Source organism: Micropterus dolomieu, unplaced genomic scaffold, assembly GCF_021292245.1.
Source record: "Micropterus dolomieu isolate WLL.071019.BEF.003 ecotype Adirondacks unplaced genomic scaffold, ASM2129224v1 contig_13700, whole genome shotgun sequence".
NCBI lineage: Eukaryota > Metazoa > Chordata > Actinopteri > Centrarchiformes > Centrarchidae > Micropterus > Micropterus dolomieu.
This window is the reverse complement of record NW_025742686.1, coordinates 1-20,945: the sequence shown is the minus strand read 5'-3', so window position 1 is coordinate 20,945 and position 20,945 is coordinate 1. Positions and strand designations below refer to the sequence as shown.

The following is a 20,945-nucleotide window of genomic DNA, read 5'->3' as shown; positions in this document are numbered from 1 at the left end:
TGTACCACAGTACTTTAAAGTAGCTGTAATTAAACCTCTTCTGAAAAAGCCCAAACTTGATCCGGATGTTTTAGCCAACTATAGACCTATATCTAACCTTCCATTTCTCTCTAAGGTTCTGGAGAAAGCAGTTGCTAAACAGCTGTGACTTTCTACAGAGCAATAGTTTATTTGAGGATTTTCAGTCAGGATTTAGAGCTCATCATAGCACAGAGACAGCACTGGTGAAAATTACTAACGACCTGCTTATTGCATCAGACAAAGGACTTGTCTCTGTACTGGTTTTATTAGATCTTAGTGCTGCATTTGATACCATTGACCATCAGATCCTATTGCAGAGACTGGAACATTTCATTGGCATTAAAGGAACCACTCTAAGCTGGTTTAAGTCCTATTTATCAGATCGATTTCAGTTTGTACATGTTAACGATGAGTCCTCCATGCAAGTCAAAGTTAGTCATGGAGTTCCTCAAGGATCTGTCCTCGGACCAATCCTCTTCACTTTATATATGATTCCTTTAGGCAATATTATCAGGAAATATTCCATAAACTTTCATTGTTATGCAGATGATACTCAGTTATATCTATCGATCAAACCAGATGAAACTCATCAGTTAGCTAAACTTCAAATGTGCCTTCAGGATGTTAAAACCTGGATGACCTGTAATTTTCTCATGTTAAACTCAGATAAAACTGAAGTTATTACTCTGGGGCCTAAGCACCTCCGTGACGCATTATCTAAAGATATAGTTTCCCTGGATGGCATCGCCCTGGCCTCCAGCACCACTGTGAGGAATCTTGGAGTTGTCTTTGATCAGGACATGTTGTTTAAGTCTCACATTAAGCAAATTTCAAGGACCGCCTTTTTTCACCTACGTAATATTGCGAAAATCAGGAACATCCTGTCTAAAAATGATGCAGAAAAACTAGTCCATGCATTTGTTACTTCTAGGCTGGATTACTGCAATTCCTTATTATCAGGCTGCTCAAAACTCAGGAACCGCGTTGGGCAGTATCAACAGTAGTAATATTATTACAGTATTAATATAGTATTACAGTAATGTTACTGCAATATTACCAATCCCAGTAACTAATTGTGTAACGGATTACTTTTCCAAAACAGTTATATTACAGTTACTAATCCACGAAACGCTGTGTTACCTGAACGCACCATCCTTGATGTGAATGCGCGAATGTGTTCAAGTCAGCTGTAAGCAAACAAGCTAACGGAACAATGGATATCGAGGAAGAGAGGCGTTCTTTCCACAGTTGGAAGTGTTGCCATTATGGTATCACAGTCTGTACGATAGTACGGTAGTAACTTGCTTAATTTTTTTATTTCAGTTGGTAGCGTAAAGAAACATTAGACCTGTATGTTTTGTAAAAACCAAACTCCTTGCTGCTGTTATGAATATAATACTAGTTAAAAAGTCGGGAGAGACAGCTTTGTTTGGTATTGAAAGTACTATAGTAACTAACAAGTAACGTAACTTGTAACTTATAACCCAGTAAAGTAAAGTACTATTATTACTATTTTAGGAGTAATAAATAACTAGTAAGTTTAATTTCTGAATTATTTGCCCAACAGAGCTCAGGACACTGAGGATCAAGTCCCGTGTGAAAGAAAGTAAAGTTTCTTTAAGAAATCTTTAAGAACATTTTTAACAAATGCTTTTTAAAAAGCTATTGGGACAAAAATTAGCCATTTAAATAGTGGTGGTGACATGTCCCCTGTGCCCAATGACAAGACCGACATCATAAATTATATTATGGACAACCGGGATGTCAAAATTATAAACAAAGATGCCGAACAGGTCTAATCAGAACAATCATTATTTCACGTACAAAATCTGCTTCGACGCTGCTTATTTCTAAAATATGTCACGATTTACCCAGCAGCATATAAAGTCATTAAATTGAGCTTAATTTTTACCAGCTGCAGCATTAAAGTGAGGATGCATCAATAATAATAATCCAAATATTCAGCATAATGAGTGCTTCTGGTATTGAAGCTAATACTTAAGTTTTAAATGCAGAACGTTTTCTTGTAACAGAGTATTTCTACACTGTGGTATTACAACTTTTACTGAAGTTAAAGATCTGAGCTCTTCTTCCAGCTGTGATTCAGGAGGAGCTTCAGTGTGTTTTGAGTCTGAGTTAAGATGAACAGCTGATCCTCACACCGTCACACCTCCTCTTATGAAGCGTCGGGTTCAATCAGGTTAACTGACAGATCAGAGAGCAGCTTTGTGTTCAGACGACAGCCGAACTGTGCTGCTGTAAAAGCTTTTCTGATCAGAACAAGACGACGGAGATGTCTCTCCGCCTCCACAACGCCGACTCCGCCGGGAATTCGCCGCCGCGACATGCTGTTTGAAATCACTGTTCAAAGGAAATAAAAGAAGTCGAAGCCGATTGTTCCCACATCAGCAGACAACCTTCATCAGAAAAGAGTCGAGACTCAGCTTAAAGCATCAGCAGCTCGACGTCATGTTCCCTGCAGTTGGTTATTTGTTGGACCTGGAACAGAACTTTTTAAGAAATACAGAAAAAACTCACATGAACAATGTTAAAAATGTGAACTGGAAAGAAAAGGTAACAAAAACCACAATTGAAAGCTAAACCAAGTACTTTCTCTACGGAGCAGGATTTCATCTTACTGAGGTAACCCACAGACTTTTATGTTTGCTGTGGTGATGTGGAGAAACTTTTTTTACAGCGATATCGCAGCCGTGAAAATAAATGGGTTTAATTTTTCTGCCAAAGTACAAAATTTAATTTCAGTCCGACATTAAACAACATCGGGAGGAGACACGAGATCCCTCGGCCCCGAGAGGCTCGGGTTCTGATGTTCAGATCCATCTCAACCCAAAACTGTCCGGAGACTAAACTAAAAATACATGAAGCGAAAAGTTCCTAAACAGCCAAAAAGATTCAGCTTCTCCTCAGCTTTTTACACATCAAGCTCAGTTTTTTAAGATAAGTACCATTTGAAAACCGTAACCGAGCCACGCTGAGCCGAACCGGCCAGTGCAGGATCAAAAACACATTAAAGTCTCCACCCAGTCTTCTCCTCAGGGCTTTTAACAGGCCCACTTATATCCACTCCAGAAAACAGACTGGCCCGACTCTGATCTGCTTAAGACACTGCAGCGCTGCAATTGAAAATCAATTGAGGGATGATGAATGGCGTCCATTAGGCTGCTGTGGCACCGGGCTGGATTCAGTAAATAACGGCCGGCGATAAACAAGGCGTGCTGCGGGTCGGAGACGTTCGTTAGCCGGCAGCAACGTGTCACAGCTGATGAATGGTCCGGCTCTGAGAAGACCCCCAAAGACTATAAATTATAATTCCAATGTTAACTTAATGGAAAAACACAAATCATCCACAGCAGCAGCAGCAGCAGCAGCAGCAGCAGCAAGCCCGGGTCACCTGAGAGTCCTGGACCAGAACCAGGAAGAGTTCATCTTCAAAAAACTCCTTATTGATTCACTGTAGAAGAGAGATGTTTCCTCTAAACTGAAAACAAAGATCCAGTCTGTTGAAACCCCTGCAGGATTACTTGTAATGGAGTATTTTCATATTGTAGTACTGTTACTATCTGAATACTCGTAACTTTCTTCAGGGTCATCGCTTGTATTATTGTCTCTTAGGTATTATTGTCTTTGCACTTGTTAAAGCACTTTGTAACTTGTTTTTGAAAAGTGCTCTACAAATAAAGATTATTATTATTTTAAATTCTAGACCGACCGAACGTGTCAGGCTGAATTTTGGGTCTACAATGAGGTTTAATTTTGTGCCGACAGTCATTATGTCACGCAGGGCTTCGCTTCATCCAACAGAAACACAGCAGGTCTGTTTGAAGCCGGCTCTTTGTGATCTGTAATTTCCATCCAGATGGTGAAAGTTTCTCATTCAGCTCCCTGTCGTACTCTGCAAACTCTCATCAGCAGGTTCCATTCTGAGCTGTCAGTCTGTTAAAATGAGAAATTTCATTCTGTTCGTTCAGACTGAAATCAGACAACCGCTTCTGTCATCTCAGTTTTTATGTTTTATCACATCTGAATATTAAAGAGCTACCAAACGCCCCAGTTTCAGCTTGAACACGCCGCCTTCACAGATGAAAAAACGCTTTCATCCCCTCCAGATCACACGCTGTTTATAGTCTAGCCCTGTGACTAATTCACAATTATTATTATATATTTATTCATGTGCGTTGATGTCTGCGTCACCAAAACGCTAGTTGGCGGTGGCGTTTCCATGTTCCACAATCAGAAAGTTGCACAAAGTTGGAACCACCTTTTGGCTGATCTCGCTGATCTCATTTGCCTTCGCAAATGCCGCAAGATCAGCCATTGTTCCGAGCTCACGCACTGTGTGGGAAACAGAATGTGTGCCTGACTGGACGTTTTTATACCGCAACCCTGCAGTCGCCGGCAGCTCACCTTTGACTATCAAGTCAGCGAAAGTCAGCGAAGGTCAACTCAAACTCACCTAATGGCGACTGCATTGATCAGCTAGCTAAAAAGCAGAAACGAGAGAAGGCGTCGGAGGAGATGTTATGCATGAACGTTGAACCGCTCGAGGCAGAAGAAGCTGGAAATGCTACCGTGCCGACCAATCACAGGTCTTGCGGCCTGCGTCGCCACAACATGTAGTTACATCTTTGTATGTCAGAGTGTAAACAGGTTTCTGTCCCCACATCATGAAAACCAGTGCATGCACACAGCTTTATATCTTGTGAAGACAATACATCACTTTATACTCATCAGTTAGAAGCTGACAAAACCAAGTTTGTACTAAAAGTTTTATTTTTGACCTTGTGAGGACCTTTTAAGAGGAGAGTCCCCACAAGGAGATATGAAACATAATGCAGCATGAAGACAGAAAACCATTTAATGTTACATATGGAGTGTATTTATTCATATAATAATATAATAATAATAATAATAATATTAACCAGAACGCAGTGTAACCTTCAGTCAGTCCAACTGATCTGAGAATCTATTGCAGAGAATAATCAGTTATAAAAATATGTCTTCACACGTCTACAGAGTCGTCATGTTGGTGGCTTTTTAAAAACTTTTCTTTATTGCCCCTCGCTCCCAAAAAATCCAAATATAAACAACACAGACGTCGGACGTGACAATGAAGACGTGTTTTTCCACTGCAGGGAGGCGACAACAGAAGCTTTGACCAGCGGAGGCGACTTTCATCGAAGGAACATTTGAAATGTAGATGAGTTAAGATGTTTTACTGTAAACAGAGATGGGAAAAAATAAGTCTGAAGTCCTGCAATTGAGAGAAAGTCCCTCCTGGACCTTATTTTAGAATAAATATGTACGGCAGTCAACGGCGACAGATAATTAATGTTTTTGAATTGTGCCATTAATTACACACATGATGTTTGTAGATTTAAAAGATAATTTAATTTAATAAAGTCGCAGTCTTTCATAAAACAGTAAAGTAAAATTTTGTTTTGAGTGAAACCGCTGAGTGAACTACATCTCTCAAATATGTTAGCGCGGTAATGCTAAGCTAATGTTCACTGCTTGATTGTTACTAGCTAGGTAGCTTAGCTATGTTCTACACACAGATGTATCTATACTTTCATCACATCATGTGCAAATGGAAGCTCTTTGACGTTAGCTTCAGTGGGGCGGCAGTAGCTCAGTCCATAAGGATTAGGCAGGGAACCGGAGAGTCCCGGTTCAAATCCATCTCGGACCACAGATGTGGAGCACGGACTGGTAGCTGGATCCTGGGCGCTGCCGAAAGAGGCCTTGAGCAAGCCCCTGAAACCCTGCACGGATTCATAAAGTATATCTTCTTCTACAGAGACGTTAGCTTGAGTTACTGAGGGAGACAGTTATGACGTCACATACGCGATTTTTGGGTTTGTGGTCTGGTCACAAACTGCAACTTCTTTGACTTAAAATATCTTTTAAACTGAAAACATCATGTGGACACAATTTAAACGGGATCAAAACATCAGCCGTCTCTCACCATTGTCTACCAAAAATATTTTTCCCAAAGTTAGGACCCATAGTGGTCCACCGGAAGGGGAGAGACAGGCTCGCTGTAGACTTTTAAGCAACAAGACTTCTGGGAAATGTGGTCTCTAAGTCTGGAGAGACCATCAATCCGTTAACCATCTTGACATTTGATTATCTGTCTTTTCCTGGCTGTATTTGGCTTTTATACTATTGTTTGTTTGAGTGGGGAGGGTGGGATGTAAGCAACAGCTTATTTCTGAAATCAGTGTGGTTGAATTTGGACACTTTTTAAAAAAATTGCAGAAATGAGTAAATGAATAAATAAACCCACATCAGAGGCGACCAATCATCCGCTGTGTTTCCACCGAACAGAGTTAATGACGAGGCAGTGGAGGAAAAACTGATACCCAGAGGAGCTTTAATAAAGATCTGATTATCAGCTGCAGTGGAAAAACACAGTGAGAGGAAACGTGTCGCCACAGGGAGGAAAACAAATCAACAAAACATTAAAAAGAATTGATATTTATCTGAGTGTGAATTATCTAATGGATCCTCGGATGAGCGAGATGGAAATCAGGCTCTGTCATTATTGAGTCGTGAGAAATGTATGATTTTCCTCAAGAAAGACTTTTTAAAGACAGTGAATCATATAAGAACACACTTTTACTGTGTCTCAATTTGCGGACTTCCGTATCACACTTCTGAGTGACGGTTCTGGCAAAACGCAGTGCGCCACGAGTACCCGGATGGTGTTCTCATAACGGTCAAAAGGTTGAGTGTGGTACGGTTTTTATTCAAATTTAATTGAAGTTAAGTGAGCAAACAAGCCGGCAGGTATTTTGGCGGGAGACAGTCGCGATCACATGTTGGCGATAATGATCCGCCTAGTTACAATTCACAATTAAAAATGCGGAGAAGCGGTCAAACGTTGCAATCTTCATTTCCAGGTAGTGCACAACCTCCGTGTTTGATCAGAGACAACACTACCCTGTTGAAACTAGGCAAGTAAGTTCATTGTGTACTTACATAGTGTACACAGTGTACTGCACGTTTGTATCCGAGGTATCCGAATTGAGACACAGCTTTTATCTTACAGAACCTAAAGTCGCTGTAAACTGTCTCTTTAAATGTCTTTTCAAGTTTAAAATATTATTTTCTCACAGACGCTGTGAAACCACCTGAATCAAAACGGCAGTCGATGGTTTTTCTGTGACAGCATGTTTGCGAGCACAAGTACAGAAGCCCATTTCTGTCACAAATGTCAAATAGTCAGTTTCTGTCATGACCACTTACATTTTTATTGTCCTAACTTTTTTCTATTTTCTTCTTCCTCGGCAGAAATGGGCTTCCGTACGCTACATGGCGCAGCAAAACATTCTCACTTCCAACTCGTCACACGTGGACCGCTTGGTCGAGACCCCTTGGCGTCACTTTTTAATGCCCTGTGTACCCTTTAGTGTCGTTCTTTTGAGCAACAAAACTACTTGGTTAGGTTTACGTATGTCAGTTAATTTCCATAAGTAATGTTACTTGCATAACTTACGCAACCTTTAAAAAACATTTAATGTTGACTTTATGTTTCACACAGGAAAACAAACAACCGTCTGCTTGGTTTCTGGGTAACCGTCCATCGCAACCGCCTCTTTACTCTGATTTATCTGTTAAATACTTTACCATTCATAAACGACGCTACAGGGCTTCCCTCAGTGTATTACAAACTGACGCCAACGGGTCTGGACAAAGCGTCCATATGTGACAACTTGGGAGTGAGAACGGGTTGGGCACGGACCTGATGAATTTGGAAATGTGTCCTACAGCAGTTTCCATACAGGTGACTCTGTTGAACTAAACATTTGTGTGTTTTTGTGCTTTTTAAAAAAAAAAAAATCAGTTTAAAACCATCAATTCCCTAAAAAAAAAAAAAAAAAAAAACATTAACGCTGGATTTTTTAACCTTTAACATTTTCCTTGGAGTTTTTCCACAAATAAAAAACAAACGACCAAAACAAAGACACCTGAACTTAAAGTCCCACCATTGTTAAAACGAACAAAAGAGATGCGACGTGTAAAGATTCCCCCCCGCCTTTATAATATAGGAACAATATAAGATACATTTTTCTGTGTTTTTCCAAAATTTATTTTTATAGGTTAAGGTAACTGATGATCTCAGGTAACGTCAAAGTCCCCGCCTCCTCCTGAAAACTTTTATTTTTAAATACTAAAATAGTTCCGAGAGATCAAATGCTCGAATCCCATTGGCTTAGGGCTGAAAATCGTCCAACAACAGGAACAGTCTTTTTTATTTTTAAATATCCAGTCACACTGATTGCATGTTGTTGTTTAAAATTGTTAAATAAATCAGAGTCTATTTCCTGTCCATGGCTTCTTTGTTTGCTGCTGCCTCTTCTTAACGCCATTCATCATGGCTTCCTGTTTCCCAGAATCCTCTTTTCTTCTTAAGAACAAAACCAAAAGGAATAAAATCTGTAAGAAACTGATTCTCTGCATAATCAAACCGGGAGTTATTTCTGTTCCTCGGTGGTCATTAAGACATAACGATGTCCGAATCTTTGTCTTTTTCTTTTCGACGGCGGTCCTCGGCCCGGCGATCTTTTCCCTCTGTGAGTCTGAAGGCACTTGATGTCATGGCAGAGGGTGAGCTTTCCTCCGGCGTCCGACGCAGACAGACACACGTCACAATAAAAGTCAGTCCGCACGCTGTAAAAAGTTACCCTCCCCTGACGCCGTTTGTCCGTCAGCTCGTGGTACAGTACTGTTGATCTGTGGATGGGGGGGTTGGGAGGGTTTATGATTGGGGATGGCGGGACGGGGGGGTCAGGAAAGATGACATTCAAACTGTTATTTACTTTTTTTCCTTCTGACTGATACGCCGTTTTCTTCGGCACTCTGTGGCGTCAAGCTGAAAACAAAAGGTCGACGAGTTTCGCTGGACAAAATCGATGAAACACCACAAACGGCGATTTTCAGAAGATCATCTGAAAACACGCCGACGCATGATTGGTAGCTGGTCTCTATTTTAACTGTTGTCATGGTGAATAGCTTTAAATCTGAGAATTAAACAAACCTGGCTTCTGTTATTAAGAGCCTTAAACCTGCATTCTCTCGAACAGCCAGCAGGCTTTAGGGCGGGGCTCCAAGGTGATGGACATGTCACTACCATGGCGACCTGTCAATCAGGATAGAGGCGACTCGTATCCGCTGCTCTGTGTACATTTAAACCTGTGCCGCTGAAAAATCTTATCAGGAGTCCGCTGTTAATTTTTTACAGTAAGCACATTTTGTTTGAAGTCTGTTTGTCGCTAGCCAAAACTAGCATCCCAGCTAATACACAGATGCACTTTACCAAGCTAGCTAGCTCCGACCTCTCGTCCAGAAAAGGTCACGTCTGGTTCCCAATAACTAAGTTGGCGGCGGCCAAAATGCCAAAACTTGAAGACTGAGACTTGAAAACGGTAGTCCGGGACAAACGTGACATCACGCCGGCTTCGTCTGTTATAACGTCTCCGTTACACGTGCAGAGGGGAAAACCATGTGACCTGCATGAACAGTGTGCTTTTATTAAATTTAATGGACTTGTTGACCTTTCAATAATAAACAGTAGTTACTTTATTCTCAGTCTTTCTGAAAGCGAGATAGCATCAGTTAGTCTGGAAGCAGGGGGGGGGACAGCAAGACCTGTTGAAAGTCTCGTTCCAGCTGTTCCTACAGCTGAGTCCAGACTTTGTGCTACGCTAAGCTAAACGACCTCTGAAGCCAGACAACCGGTGCTTCTCCATGTGACCGCTTTACCTTTTCGGTCAGCCATCTTGGCAGGAAGTCCCTCTGTAGTTCTAACCGTATCTTTGGTTGTTTGGGTGGGGGTGGGGGGGTGGTGGTGGTGATGGGATTGGATGGGGAGGTGAGGACAGGCAGAAGAGTCAAAGGTCTTGATGTCCTGTAAAGGAGGGGAGGGTGGGTCACCTCTGCCGGCCAATCAGAGCCAGACTCAGAGTGATGCACAGCTGCCATATATGGGGCACGGAAGGCGGGGCGAGCGACCTTAGATCTGTGAGGGATGGAGGGAGAGAGAGAGAGAGGGGACATGTTTAATGCCGCTGGTTCAAAGGAATCAAAGTTATTTCACATTTTCTGGATGGAAACTGCGGTTCCCAACATGAGGTTTGGGACCCTACAGGAGGTCGCGAGATGATTACACTGGTTGAGATCGAACAGGCTGCTGAAACAACTCTGGCTGCAGCAACACGTCCGCTCAGATGAAGTCGTTTGGGGTAATTAAAGGATCAATGAAGTGAACTCACTGTTGGAGGGAGGGTCTTTACATTCGCCCTCCTCGATGGTGACATCATCAATGGCGATATCTCCCTCGATACCAGAACCTCGGACTCCCTCCATCACCATCTACCAGAGAGAAAGACAGGAAACAAGTACTCAGATCCTTTACTGGAGTAAAAGTACTAATACTACACTGTAAAATACTGTTTTGATGTTCATCATAATTTCCAGTGTGTGTGAATAGCGGACTCCATACTACTAGAAAAATATATACTTAAGTACTTAATATAAATAAGAATGACTTTCAGAAACTGGGTTTGATAACTTTAAGAATAGTAGGGCTGAAACAATTAGTCCATTAATCAACTGATCAATAGTTACAGCTTCTGAACGTAACGCTGCTTTTATTTTACTCCTCTTGTGTGAACGGAAACATCTTTATTCTATTATCTGTTATAAACAAATCAAATCATTTAACAACGTCACCTTGGACGTTATGACATTTTACAACAAACCAACTAACTGATCAATGAAAAGAACAAATCTGTGCTGAATCAGTACAGATTACATAACACTTAGTTCATCCAACTGTTCTCAAAAGCTGGGCTAGTGGGTGGGGCCTGCAATAAAGGAGGTGCGGTCTTTAGTAAATGGTTTGTACCTGGAAGGCTGCAGTTGGGTGGATGTTGACTTTGGCTTGCCGCCAGCGGTCTCCTTGGTTTCCTGTCAGACTCCAGACCGAGGTGTCCGTCACTGTCTGACCTTTCTGCCGCAGAAACACGTTCAGACCTCCTGCAGACACAGACCAACAATGTTCAGTACTATTACCTGTTCTATCCTGCGCCCGAGGCTGCCGGCCTACCTGTTCTACCTGTTCTATCCTGCGCCCGAGGCTGCCGGTCTACCTGTTCTACCTGTTCTATCCTGCACCCGAGGCTGCCAGTCTACCTGTTCTACCTGTTCTATCCTGCGCCCGAGGCTGCCGGTCTACCTGTTCTACCTGTTCTATCCTGCGCCCGAGGCTGCCGGCCTACCTGTTCTACCTGTTCTATCCCATACCCGAGGCTGCCGGCCTACCTGTTCTACCTGTTCTATCCTTTGCCCGAGGCTGCCGGCCTACCTGTTCTACCTTTTCTATCCTTTGCCCGAGGCTGCCGGCCTACCTGTTCTACCTTTTCTATCCTTTGCCCGAGGCTGCCGTCCTACCTGTTCTACCTTTTCTTTCCTGTGCCCGAGGCTGCCGTCCTACCTGTTCTACCTTTTCTTTCCTGCGCCCGAGGCTGCCGGCCTACCTGTTCTACCTGTTCTATCCTTTGCCCGAGGCTGCCGTCCTACCTGTTCTACCTTTTCTTTCCTGCGCCCGAGGCTGCCGGTCTACCTGTTCTATCCTGCGCCAGAGGCTGCTGGCCTACCTGTTCTATCCCGCGCCCGAGGCTGCCGGCCTACCTGTTCTACCTGTTCTATCCTTTGCCCGAGGCTGCTGGCCTACCTGTTCTACCTGTTCTATCCTGCGCCCGAGGCTGCTGGCCTACCTGTACTATCCCGCGCCCGAGGCTGCTGGCCTACCTGTTCTACCTGTTCTATTCTTTGCCCGAGGCTGCTGGCCTACCTGTTCTATCCTGTGCCCGAGGCTGCCGGACTACCTGTTCTACCAGTTCTATCCTTTGCCCGAGGCTGCCGTCCTACCTGTTCTACCTGTTCTATCCCGTCCCCGAGGCTGCCGGCCTACCTGTTCCATCCTGCGCCCGAGGCTGCCGGCCTACCTGTTCTATCCTGCGCCCGAGGCTGCCGGACTACCTGTTCTACCAGTTCTATCCTTTGCCCGAGGCTGCCGTCCTACCTGTTCTACCTTTTCTTTCCTGCGTCCGAGGCTGCCGGTCTACCTGTTCTATCCTTTGCCCGAGGCTGCTGGCCTACCTGTTCTATCCCGCGCCCGAGGCTGCCGGCCTACCTGTTCTACCTGTTCTATCCTTTGCCCGAGGCTGCTGGCCTACCTGTTCTAACTTTTCTTTCCTGCGCCCGAGGCTGCTGTCCTACCTGTTCTACATGTTCTATCCTGCACCCGAGGCTGCTGGCCTACCTGTTCTACCTTTTCTATCCTTTGCCCGAGGCTGCCGTCCTACCTGTTCTACCTTTTCTTTCCTGCGCCCGAGGCTGCTGGTCTACCTGTTCTATCCTTTGCCCGAGGCTGCCGGCCTACCTGTTCTACCTGTTCTATCCTTTGCCCGAGGCTGCTGGCCTACCTGTTCTACCTTTTCTTTCCTGCGCCCGAGGCTGCCGGTCTACCTGTTCTATCCTGCGCCCGAGGCTGCTGGCCTACCTGTACTATCCCGCGCCCGAGGCTGCTGGCCTACCTGTTCTACCTGTTCTATCCTTTGCCCGAGGCTGCCGGCCTACCTGTTCTACCTGTTCTATCCTGCGCCCGAGGCTGCCGGACTACCTGTTCTACCAGTTCTATCCTTGGCCCGAGGCTGCCGTCCTACCTGTTCTACCTGTCCTATCCCGTCCCCGAGGCTGCCGGCCTACCTGTTCTATCCTGCGCCCCAGGCTGCCGGCCTACCTGTTCTATCCTTTGCCTGAGGCTGCCGTCCTACCTGTTCTATCCTGCGCCCGAGGCTGCCGGTCTACCTGTTCTATCCCGTACCCGAGGCTGTGGTCGTACCTATGTGTTTCCCGTACATGTGGTAGTAGAAGGCAAAGCAGTAGGTGGGGTTGTTGGTAACTGAGGAGGAGGAGGAGCTCTTGGAGTTCATGTTGAAGGTGGGAGACAGCAGCCGGGCCTTGTCTCCGTCCAGCCTCGGCCTCGACGTCTCGATGTACATATAGAAACCTGAGAGACCATCACAAGACAGGCCGGGGTCAAAGGTCAGCTCACGAGTTAAACTATTCAGACCCTGTAGGGTTTTTCAGAAAAGCTTCTGCAAAATAAGACATTTTAGGCTGCTGAGCTTTAAAAATCCAAATAATTTCAAAGGTATTTTTCTGTCTGTCAATCAATATGATTCTTGTCTCATTAATTTAATATTATTGTACACTTTGAAGCTCCACAGAGTACCATCAAACGCTGTAAAAACAGGATTAGAAAAGGACAGAAAATGTAAAACAAATTACAAAAAAGCTCTAAGCTTTAATTTAATTTCCCAGGCTGTACGGGGAACTGAACCCATAACACCACCTCGCTCTCCTCCCATTTGATGCAGAGCTGCGGCAGAATCCAGATCAAATCCTCCTCCAGCAGAAAATAAAATCCTCACAAATCAAACTGTACATGAGCGTAGAAAACATAGTCGCACGTTTCCTGTCTGACAACAGCTCACCCTGAGGCGCTCTGTAACGAGATGCGACCTTGCAGAGGAAACGAGCTGCAGAGGAAGAAGAGCGGGAGGAAACGACGAAGAGGAGGAGACGAACAACAAACAGCTGCTTAAACTCTGATCATCCTGCTGCCAGCAACTATTTATATTAACACTCTTTTAATATTTATGAGCAGAGGTGGAGGAAGTGTTCAGTAAAACTACTAATACCACTAAATACTCCACTACAAGTACAAGTCCTGCTTTGGAAATGTTGTTTAAATGAAAGTATGCATCAGGAAAATGTACTTAAAGTATTAAAAGTACTCAAAGCAGAAAAATGTCACTGTGACTGTTATACTGTTGGGAGTTTGTACTTCCTGTAAGTATCTCTCTCTCTCAGTCTGAGCGGCTGTCTCTCTACCTCCGGGCGAGTTCTGATGGCCAGGCGTCGACAGCCAATCACATTTGATTATTTAGCGTCTTCCAGCCTGAAGGAGCTGCACCAGGCGGCCTCTGAGACAACAGGCTGCGACGGACGCTAATTGGACGGTAGCTGCTGATCAGACATTTCCAAAGACGCATCGACCACATATTCAAAATCTAAATAGTCACTTTCTCCAAATATCAGAACTTAGTGACTATATAGCAGCCGAGCTCCACCTTCAACGCTGGTTGATGTGCAATGCATTCTGGGATCTTTTGGAAGTCAGCTCCAAAAGAGAAAAAAGGCGGCGCTTCACGTCAGGTCATCTGGGCTGAACGTGGCGGATGAGGGCGTTTCAAATCAGACAGAAAGGCTTCTCGTCTCGTGGTCAGCAGGTTCGTATCTCCATAACAACTCCCGCCCTTCAGAACGCCGCTTCAGGTGTTTCATGGTGTAAATGAAGAAATGCTTTTTCATGAACACACGAAACAGTCAGTACTTTATTTGCTTTATTATTTATTTGTTTTGTTAACGGTCAGTTGAAGGTATTTGTAGGTGGAAAATGAAGGTTTGCAGTTTCACAGTGAAGCTTTCTGACCGCCGGAGGCTGCAGCCTGAAGACGGGACTCCATCCTCCGTCTGCACGTCACCACTGTCTTTATGTTCCTTCTCCTCTGACGGATTTCTTCCTTTATCATTGATGAACGTCTGTTTCAAAATGGCAGCTCTAGAAATAAGCTCTTGCTGTCGTTTGGTTTTAACGTTTTAGACGGCGGAAGAGATTTCAGCTGTCGAACTGAAAATATCTGGATGTGACAGCTGACTGTTGTTTCATGAGTGTTAGTAAGAAGCAAATTAACAAAGAAAACTCTCAACTCTGAACTGTCATTCTATTTTTTGCTCCAGGACAGATGCTAAAGTTATCTTTCTCTAACTAAAGGCACATTGGACAGTTTGACAGGTCGGCTTACTACGCCCACTTACAGATCCAGCGTCAGTGTTGACAGTGCAGAGATAATTCAGTCAGACGTTTTCCTCTCTCTAATAAGTCTGCGACCGTCAGCCTGACAGTCACTTCATAGTCAGTTTGTATTTGTGACATCCTGCTTTTTCCTGATAACGTCCCTCTGTCTTTATGCGAGGGAGACGTGCCAAACTCCATTGGAAAATGTGGCGATTTAAGCAGAGTGTGTCCAAGTGTATTTCCCTCTGGCAGCCACAGTGGAGGCGTTATTCTCTCTGTCTCCTTATTTTGGTTTATGATAATTAGCCAACTTCCAGCTAGCTGATGAAACAAAGTACGTAGCGGAGGATAGCAAGCCTAGATGCCTTTTTCTGACGTTAGTTTACAAGTTAACACATTAAGGAGATCAGGCAGGAAAACTCAATGGCCTCTTTGAATCTCTCCTCAAGTCTAACTTTTATCTTATGGTCTTTTTTTTAAATAACTGTTGTATTTAATGGTGTTATTGTATTATTTATTGTTTCATTCATATTGTTTGTTTCTACTCTACAGCACTTTGTGTTAATATTACTTTTACTACTATTACTATCAGTATTATTGTTATTATTTCATTAGCAACAATGGTGTTGGGTGTGAGGAGTAAATTGTCTGTTTTAAACCACAAGAATACAATTTCTACATGATGAGAGAGCCAATAACTCGTTTGAAAACTGACCTCCCTCTTGAAATGGAAATTATACTAGCTAGAGCGTTGATTCTTTTTTGTCTTTTGCAGCAGCATGTTGCACACGTGACGTCATTACGTTAAGTTACGTGTGGTGAAAAATCACGTGACAGCGGGGGGATGGCCAGATGAGTGGCGCCAGAGGAACAACTAAGCAGGTCGTCAGAGAGAGATTAAGAGAAACAGTAAATCAGTAGTTTAGCACAGTTAGCATAGTTTAGTATATAAACTACTAAACTATAAACTAGTTAACACAGTAGTAGTAGTATTAGTAGTAGTATTAGTATGAAGTAATAGTTGACAGGAACCGCTATGACGACTACCACAAGTGAACATACAGCACGTTTGCAAAAACTAAATAGTGTATATCGTTCAAATAACTTATGGAGTGTTGAGAAATATTTTGTTCATCTTTCTTTCTTTAGAAATCTTTTGGATCAATTTGTTTTGTGTGTTTATTTTTGATAGTTTTAGGAGAAAACACGGCAGAAATTGTATTTATTTATCACACAATTTCAATATTTTAAATTTTTTACTATATTTTTTAATCAATAATTATGGTTTATTGACTTACATAACCTTTTAGCTGAGGTTGTACAGATTTTAGGTAGATAAAGTATTTGAAGATAGTCGAAGAAATGACATCGCAGTTATCAAAAAACTGTTATTTGAAGATGGTCACTCTGATTTCTAACTTTGTCTCTGTATCAAATAAACAGCCAAACATTTATTTATGTTTTTGTAGCACTTAGTTAACAAATTAAACTAGAAACAAAGTTTTCTGTTAACTTTAGGTTTGAGTTAGATATACTGTAACTAGTGGTGGGCATAGATTTATTTTTTTAATCTAGATTAATCTCACTGTAATCTTGGAATTAATCTAGATTAAAATGGCTCATTTGAATTCTGCCGAAGGCATTCAGAATACGTGTGCTTCCCAAATAATGACTAAAAGTAAGTCTTTGAGAACGGGTTTATCAAGCCAGGTGGCGCATCAGACCAGGGGCTCATCTCCTTTTTCCCTGCATCACAAACAGCTTGAGAAAACCATTGGGCTGCTTCTTCCTTGAAGCAAACCCGGCGGCTTCATAGCTGCATCGTTCTCGCCCCCTACAGTGCAATTCGGCCAGGTATACATCTGCGCTAAAATATCAAGGTGAAAGTCGTCATAGCTTGCGTAGTAGGCCTACATCTGCAGCCTGTTTTCCTGCTCTACTGTGAAGACCCTGTTATTTGGCTGTGAGCGTCCTGGTGGTCCAGCCTGCAGCCTAGTGGACTCTGCCCCCCTCCCGCCGAATCTAAATAAGGTAGAATGGCTGCGTTTCGGGACGAATGAAACAGCTGTTTCATTCGTCCCGACAGTGACTGTTGACGTTTAAACTTCACTCGCTTCTAAACTGTAAAACTTTGACATTTAAAACTTCAGCATGTGTTAAAGTACTGACTAATCTTTCATGTGATCACGACCATGACACAATAAACACAACTCGTCATTCAAAAAAAAAGATTGCTTGAGTGAATTTACTTTCTGTGATTGAAAACAGCTTCTTTCATATAACACGTGAAAGTGTGACGTATCCACCGGATTTTTCACGGTTCTGGTAAGTACTGTGTTCTGTATGTGCTGAGGTAGTTTGGCATATCAGACTTGTATGGGCTCGGAGGAAATCGCTGTGTTTCAATCGTCCCGGCTCTCCCCTATAGACCCAGCTCTCAACCCAACTTTGAGAATAGATTAGCGGCGATATTTTTTTTATTGCCTGATAAGAATCTCCCGTTAACGCAGCACGTTAACGCCGATAACGGCCCACCACTACATATAACACATGAAAGCAGCAAATGATGGTATCGGTAAAATTCAGTTTTTAAAGGATATTAAAGAGGTTTCGTTATTATTCTGCTCATTTTCAGGTTCAAAATCTTATTTATGTTCCAGAACAGGTTTACATGGTTATATTCAGAGTGGTGAGTTATTAATCTGTAACAAAAGGATCTTTCATCCATAAACTTTTAACCGAGCTTTATGTCCGCTGCCTGCCTGGAGGGTAGTTAGTGTTTGGAAGGGAGGGAAGCGGCTGGACTACAGACGAGCGGTTTTCAGTTCAGAGCAGAGTTTTCTGTGGGAGATGGGAACTTCCTTTGGGCTGGACTTTGGGCTTTACATGCACAAAAAAGGAACATAACTCAATAAACGAGAGGGAAAAAGCCAAAAAGTAAAAAACACCTCTTTAAATCCAGATCTCTCAGAACCTGAGCAGTTTTTCCACAATGTGAATATTGGTTTTATCACTTTCTCTGATGATGACTAGGGCTTCAACGAATGATTATTTTCATTGTCAATTAATCAATCAGTTGTTTAGTCTATAAAATGTTGGAAAATGGGAAAACGTCCCGATCAGTTCAAGCTGACATTCTCAGATGTCTTGTTTTGTCCACAACGCGTCGTAGAGGAGGAAAGAAAGCAGAAAATATTCACATTTAAAGAAGCTGAAATCAGAGAATAAAAATAAAACATAGACTCAAATTGATTATCCATGCGTATAGTTGGCAATTAATTTAATAAAATGAATCGATTATTTGATTAATTGCTGCAGCTCTATAAACTGATTGTAAATGTGCTCTGGTGTTTTCTCAGTTAACTCAGTTTTTAGTCCTTCAAGTTCATGAGCTTCATTATCTCTCGATCTCAGCAAACCTGCTTTGGATTTAAAAAAAAGAAATTAAGACGGCCTTTTTAATCTGGGTAATCCTGTTTTTCATAATTATTTTGCATTTTCTTTATTGTTTTATGGTGTTGTTATCAAACATCATTATTATTATTATGACCTAAATACCAGCTAAGGACTTGTAATTACTGAGTAATAACGAACCACAGCTGGACGGGTTCTCTCTGCCTCTCTTTACGGTGTCTTCCTGTCAGTCCTGAACACGTTTTCCTCTCTGAACCTTTTCCAGTTGAAACAAACAGTTTAATCTGCAGCAGAACAAAAACTCTGCGGCGTGTCTGTCTGACTGCTCTCATTCAGTCAGCCAGGACTCGGGCTGCTTCACTGCTGCCTTCTTATTTTCAGCCTCTTATCGTGTTCAGGGCGCCGAATCAGTTCAGCGTTCGTCTCGTCGGTCCGGCACGATGATTAACGCTCAGTTATCTGAGAGGCCCTCAGCTCTCCTCCTCCTGCCAGAGCTGCTGCACGAGACGAGACACAGAAACACAGAACCTGGCTGCTGTCTCAGGTCCTGTGAAACACTCGTGGACATGGAGAAGAGTTCACTTCTCTCCTTGTGACTGATGCCACACTTGTTAAATATAAATCTACATCTAGCAGCTGGTTAGCTTAGCATAAAATACGAGGGGTCGGCAAATAAGTCTGGCATCCGACCACAGTTTCTTCAAATCCTTGTATACTCGCGTGCACGGTTAGCTCAGTCGGTACTGTGTGGGACTCCCGTTAGGAAGGTTGTAAGATCGATTACAAATAACTGCGAATATTTTTTTCTCTCCTTTGTTAAACAAATTTAACATAAGGACACTTTTGCACATGCTCACAATAAAGCATGTGTGCACGTGTCCCGGCGTTTGATCCGGATTCAAAAATCTATGGATGTTTATTTTCATTTCTCTGAGGAGATTCAGGGAATCAAATCTCACGTTTTACTGACGGCTCTTTCAGAGGTGCATCAAGCAGCTGCTTTTACTTTTCAAAGTAAAAGCTCTCAATAAACTCAACATAAAGCATTGCTGCAAAAAACATTCTCGCGCTTTTATTTTGTAGGCACCATCACTCAAGAGGAAGTTATTGTGTGAGTAACTGTTGTGTCATGACTGAGATCTATTTCAGCACCAGCCGTCAAAGCAGTCTGGCCGCCAGATATTATTGCTGGGGGGCCGTTTCTGGCCGACCACCTGACTCACATGTTAAATCTAGTTTATTTAATCAATACAAAAAAACGTCTTGTTTTTTCAGATTCGGTTTTGAAATGAAATAATCAAAGAACTAACCATACACGGACTGTGTCTTATGTTTGTGTTAAAATTTAGTTTTATCAGTTTATTATGAAATGATTTTAACTTTGTAAAATGTAGGCTATGTGACTTTGTCAATCTGTAATATAATAATAAATTATAAATTAATAAACCCCAATAACTGCCTCTCTGCTGTCCATTTTTTGTTGGCATTTATGTTCACTGCAGTGAGGTCAGGCACGGGGGGAAAAACTAAAACAATAATCAAATCCAATCAAAAACAAACAAATATTTGAATATTCAAATATTTGATAATAATAATATTTGAATATTCAAATATTTGGGTCCAGCCCGAATTTAATAGTTTTTTCTGCAAAACCTCGTTCTTATTATTTTATTTCAGTTAAAGAAAATGTTTTTTTTCTACACCTAGTTTTCGTTACTTCGTTAACGGTAATAACCTCGGTGTGACAGACAGCAGCTGGTTGGAGGAACAAAACATTTAAACTCGCTGTAACTAAAGCCTTATTGTTAGTGTGGTTCTGTGTGGTTCTGGATGGTTCTGGGTGGTTCTGGATGGTTCTGGGTGGTTCTGGATGGTTCTGGGTGGTTCTGGGTGGTTCTGTGTGGTTCTGTGTGGTTCTGGGTGGTTCTGTGTGGTTCTGGATGGTTCTGGGTGGTTCTGGATGGTTCTGGATGGTTCTGTGTGGTTCTGTGTGGTTCTGGGGGGTTCTGGGTGGTTCTGGGTGGTTCTGTGTGGTTCTGGGTGGTTCTGGGTGGTTCTGTGTGGTTCTGGATGGTTCTGGGTGGGTCTGTGTGGGTCTGTGTGGTTCTGGGTGGTTCTGTGTGGTTCTGTGTGGTTCTGGGTGGTTCTGGGTGTACCCTGCTTGGAGCCGGTGTGGTCGGAGCTCGGGCCGGTGTTCGGGGTGTATTTGGTGTCTCGTGTGGAGGCGCTGTGACGCGTCCAGTCGAACTCGTCTGTTTTGTCCTGAGAGAACAAACACAACGCCTCGTCCTCGAAACCACACTGGAACTCCCCTAAACACACAAATATGCAGAAATCAGAATCCATTTTTCAAATATGATAAAACATAAACTGATATTACCTCAACGTTACATTTACAGCTTACTGTGTTGACCTGTGAGAATTAACTAGCTAAACTATAACATCATAAATGTTACTGTCTAAATCAGAACCCTAAAGCAGAACTTCCTTTGGAAATCTGCCGTTTTAACCCCCAACTAAACTAAACTTCTGTTGGTCTACAGAAAGACTTGAGTTT

General features: G+C 42.8%; 1 protein-coding gene across 1 annotated transcript; it reads right to left on the bottom strand.

Moving 5' to 3' along the window:
- Positions 1-4,794: 4,794 nt before the first annotated feature.
- LOC123966559 (MAM domain-containing glycosylphosphatidylinositol anchor protein 2) lies at positions 4,795-20,700 on the bottom strand (the record flags this gene model as incomplete). The annotated part of the gene is made up of 5 exons (XM_046042695.1): positions 4,795-10,063; positions 10,317-10,416; positions 10,952-11,082; positions 12,953-13,120; positions 20,545-20,700. Coding segments are annotated over 5 exons (644 nt in total), but the record flags the coding sequence as incomplete, so codon positions are not given.
- Between the last annotated feature and the right edge of the window lie 245 nt (positions 20,701-20,945).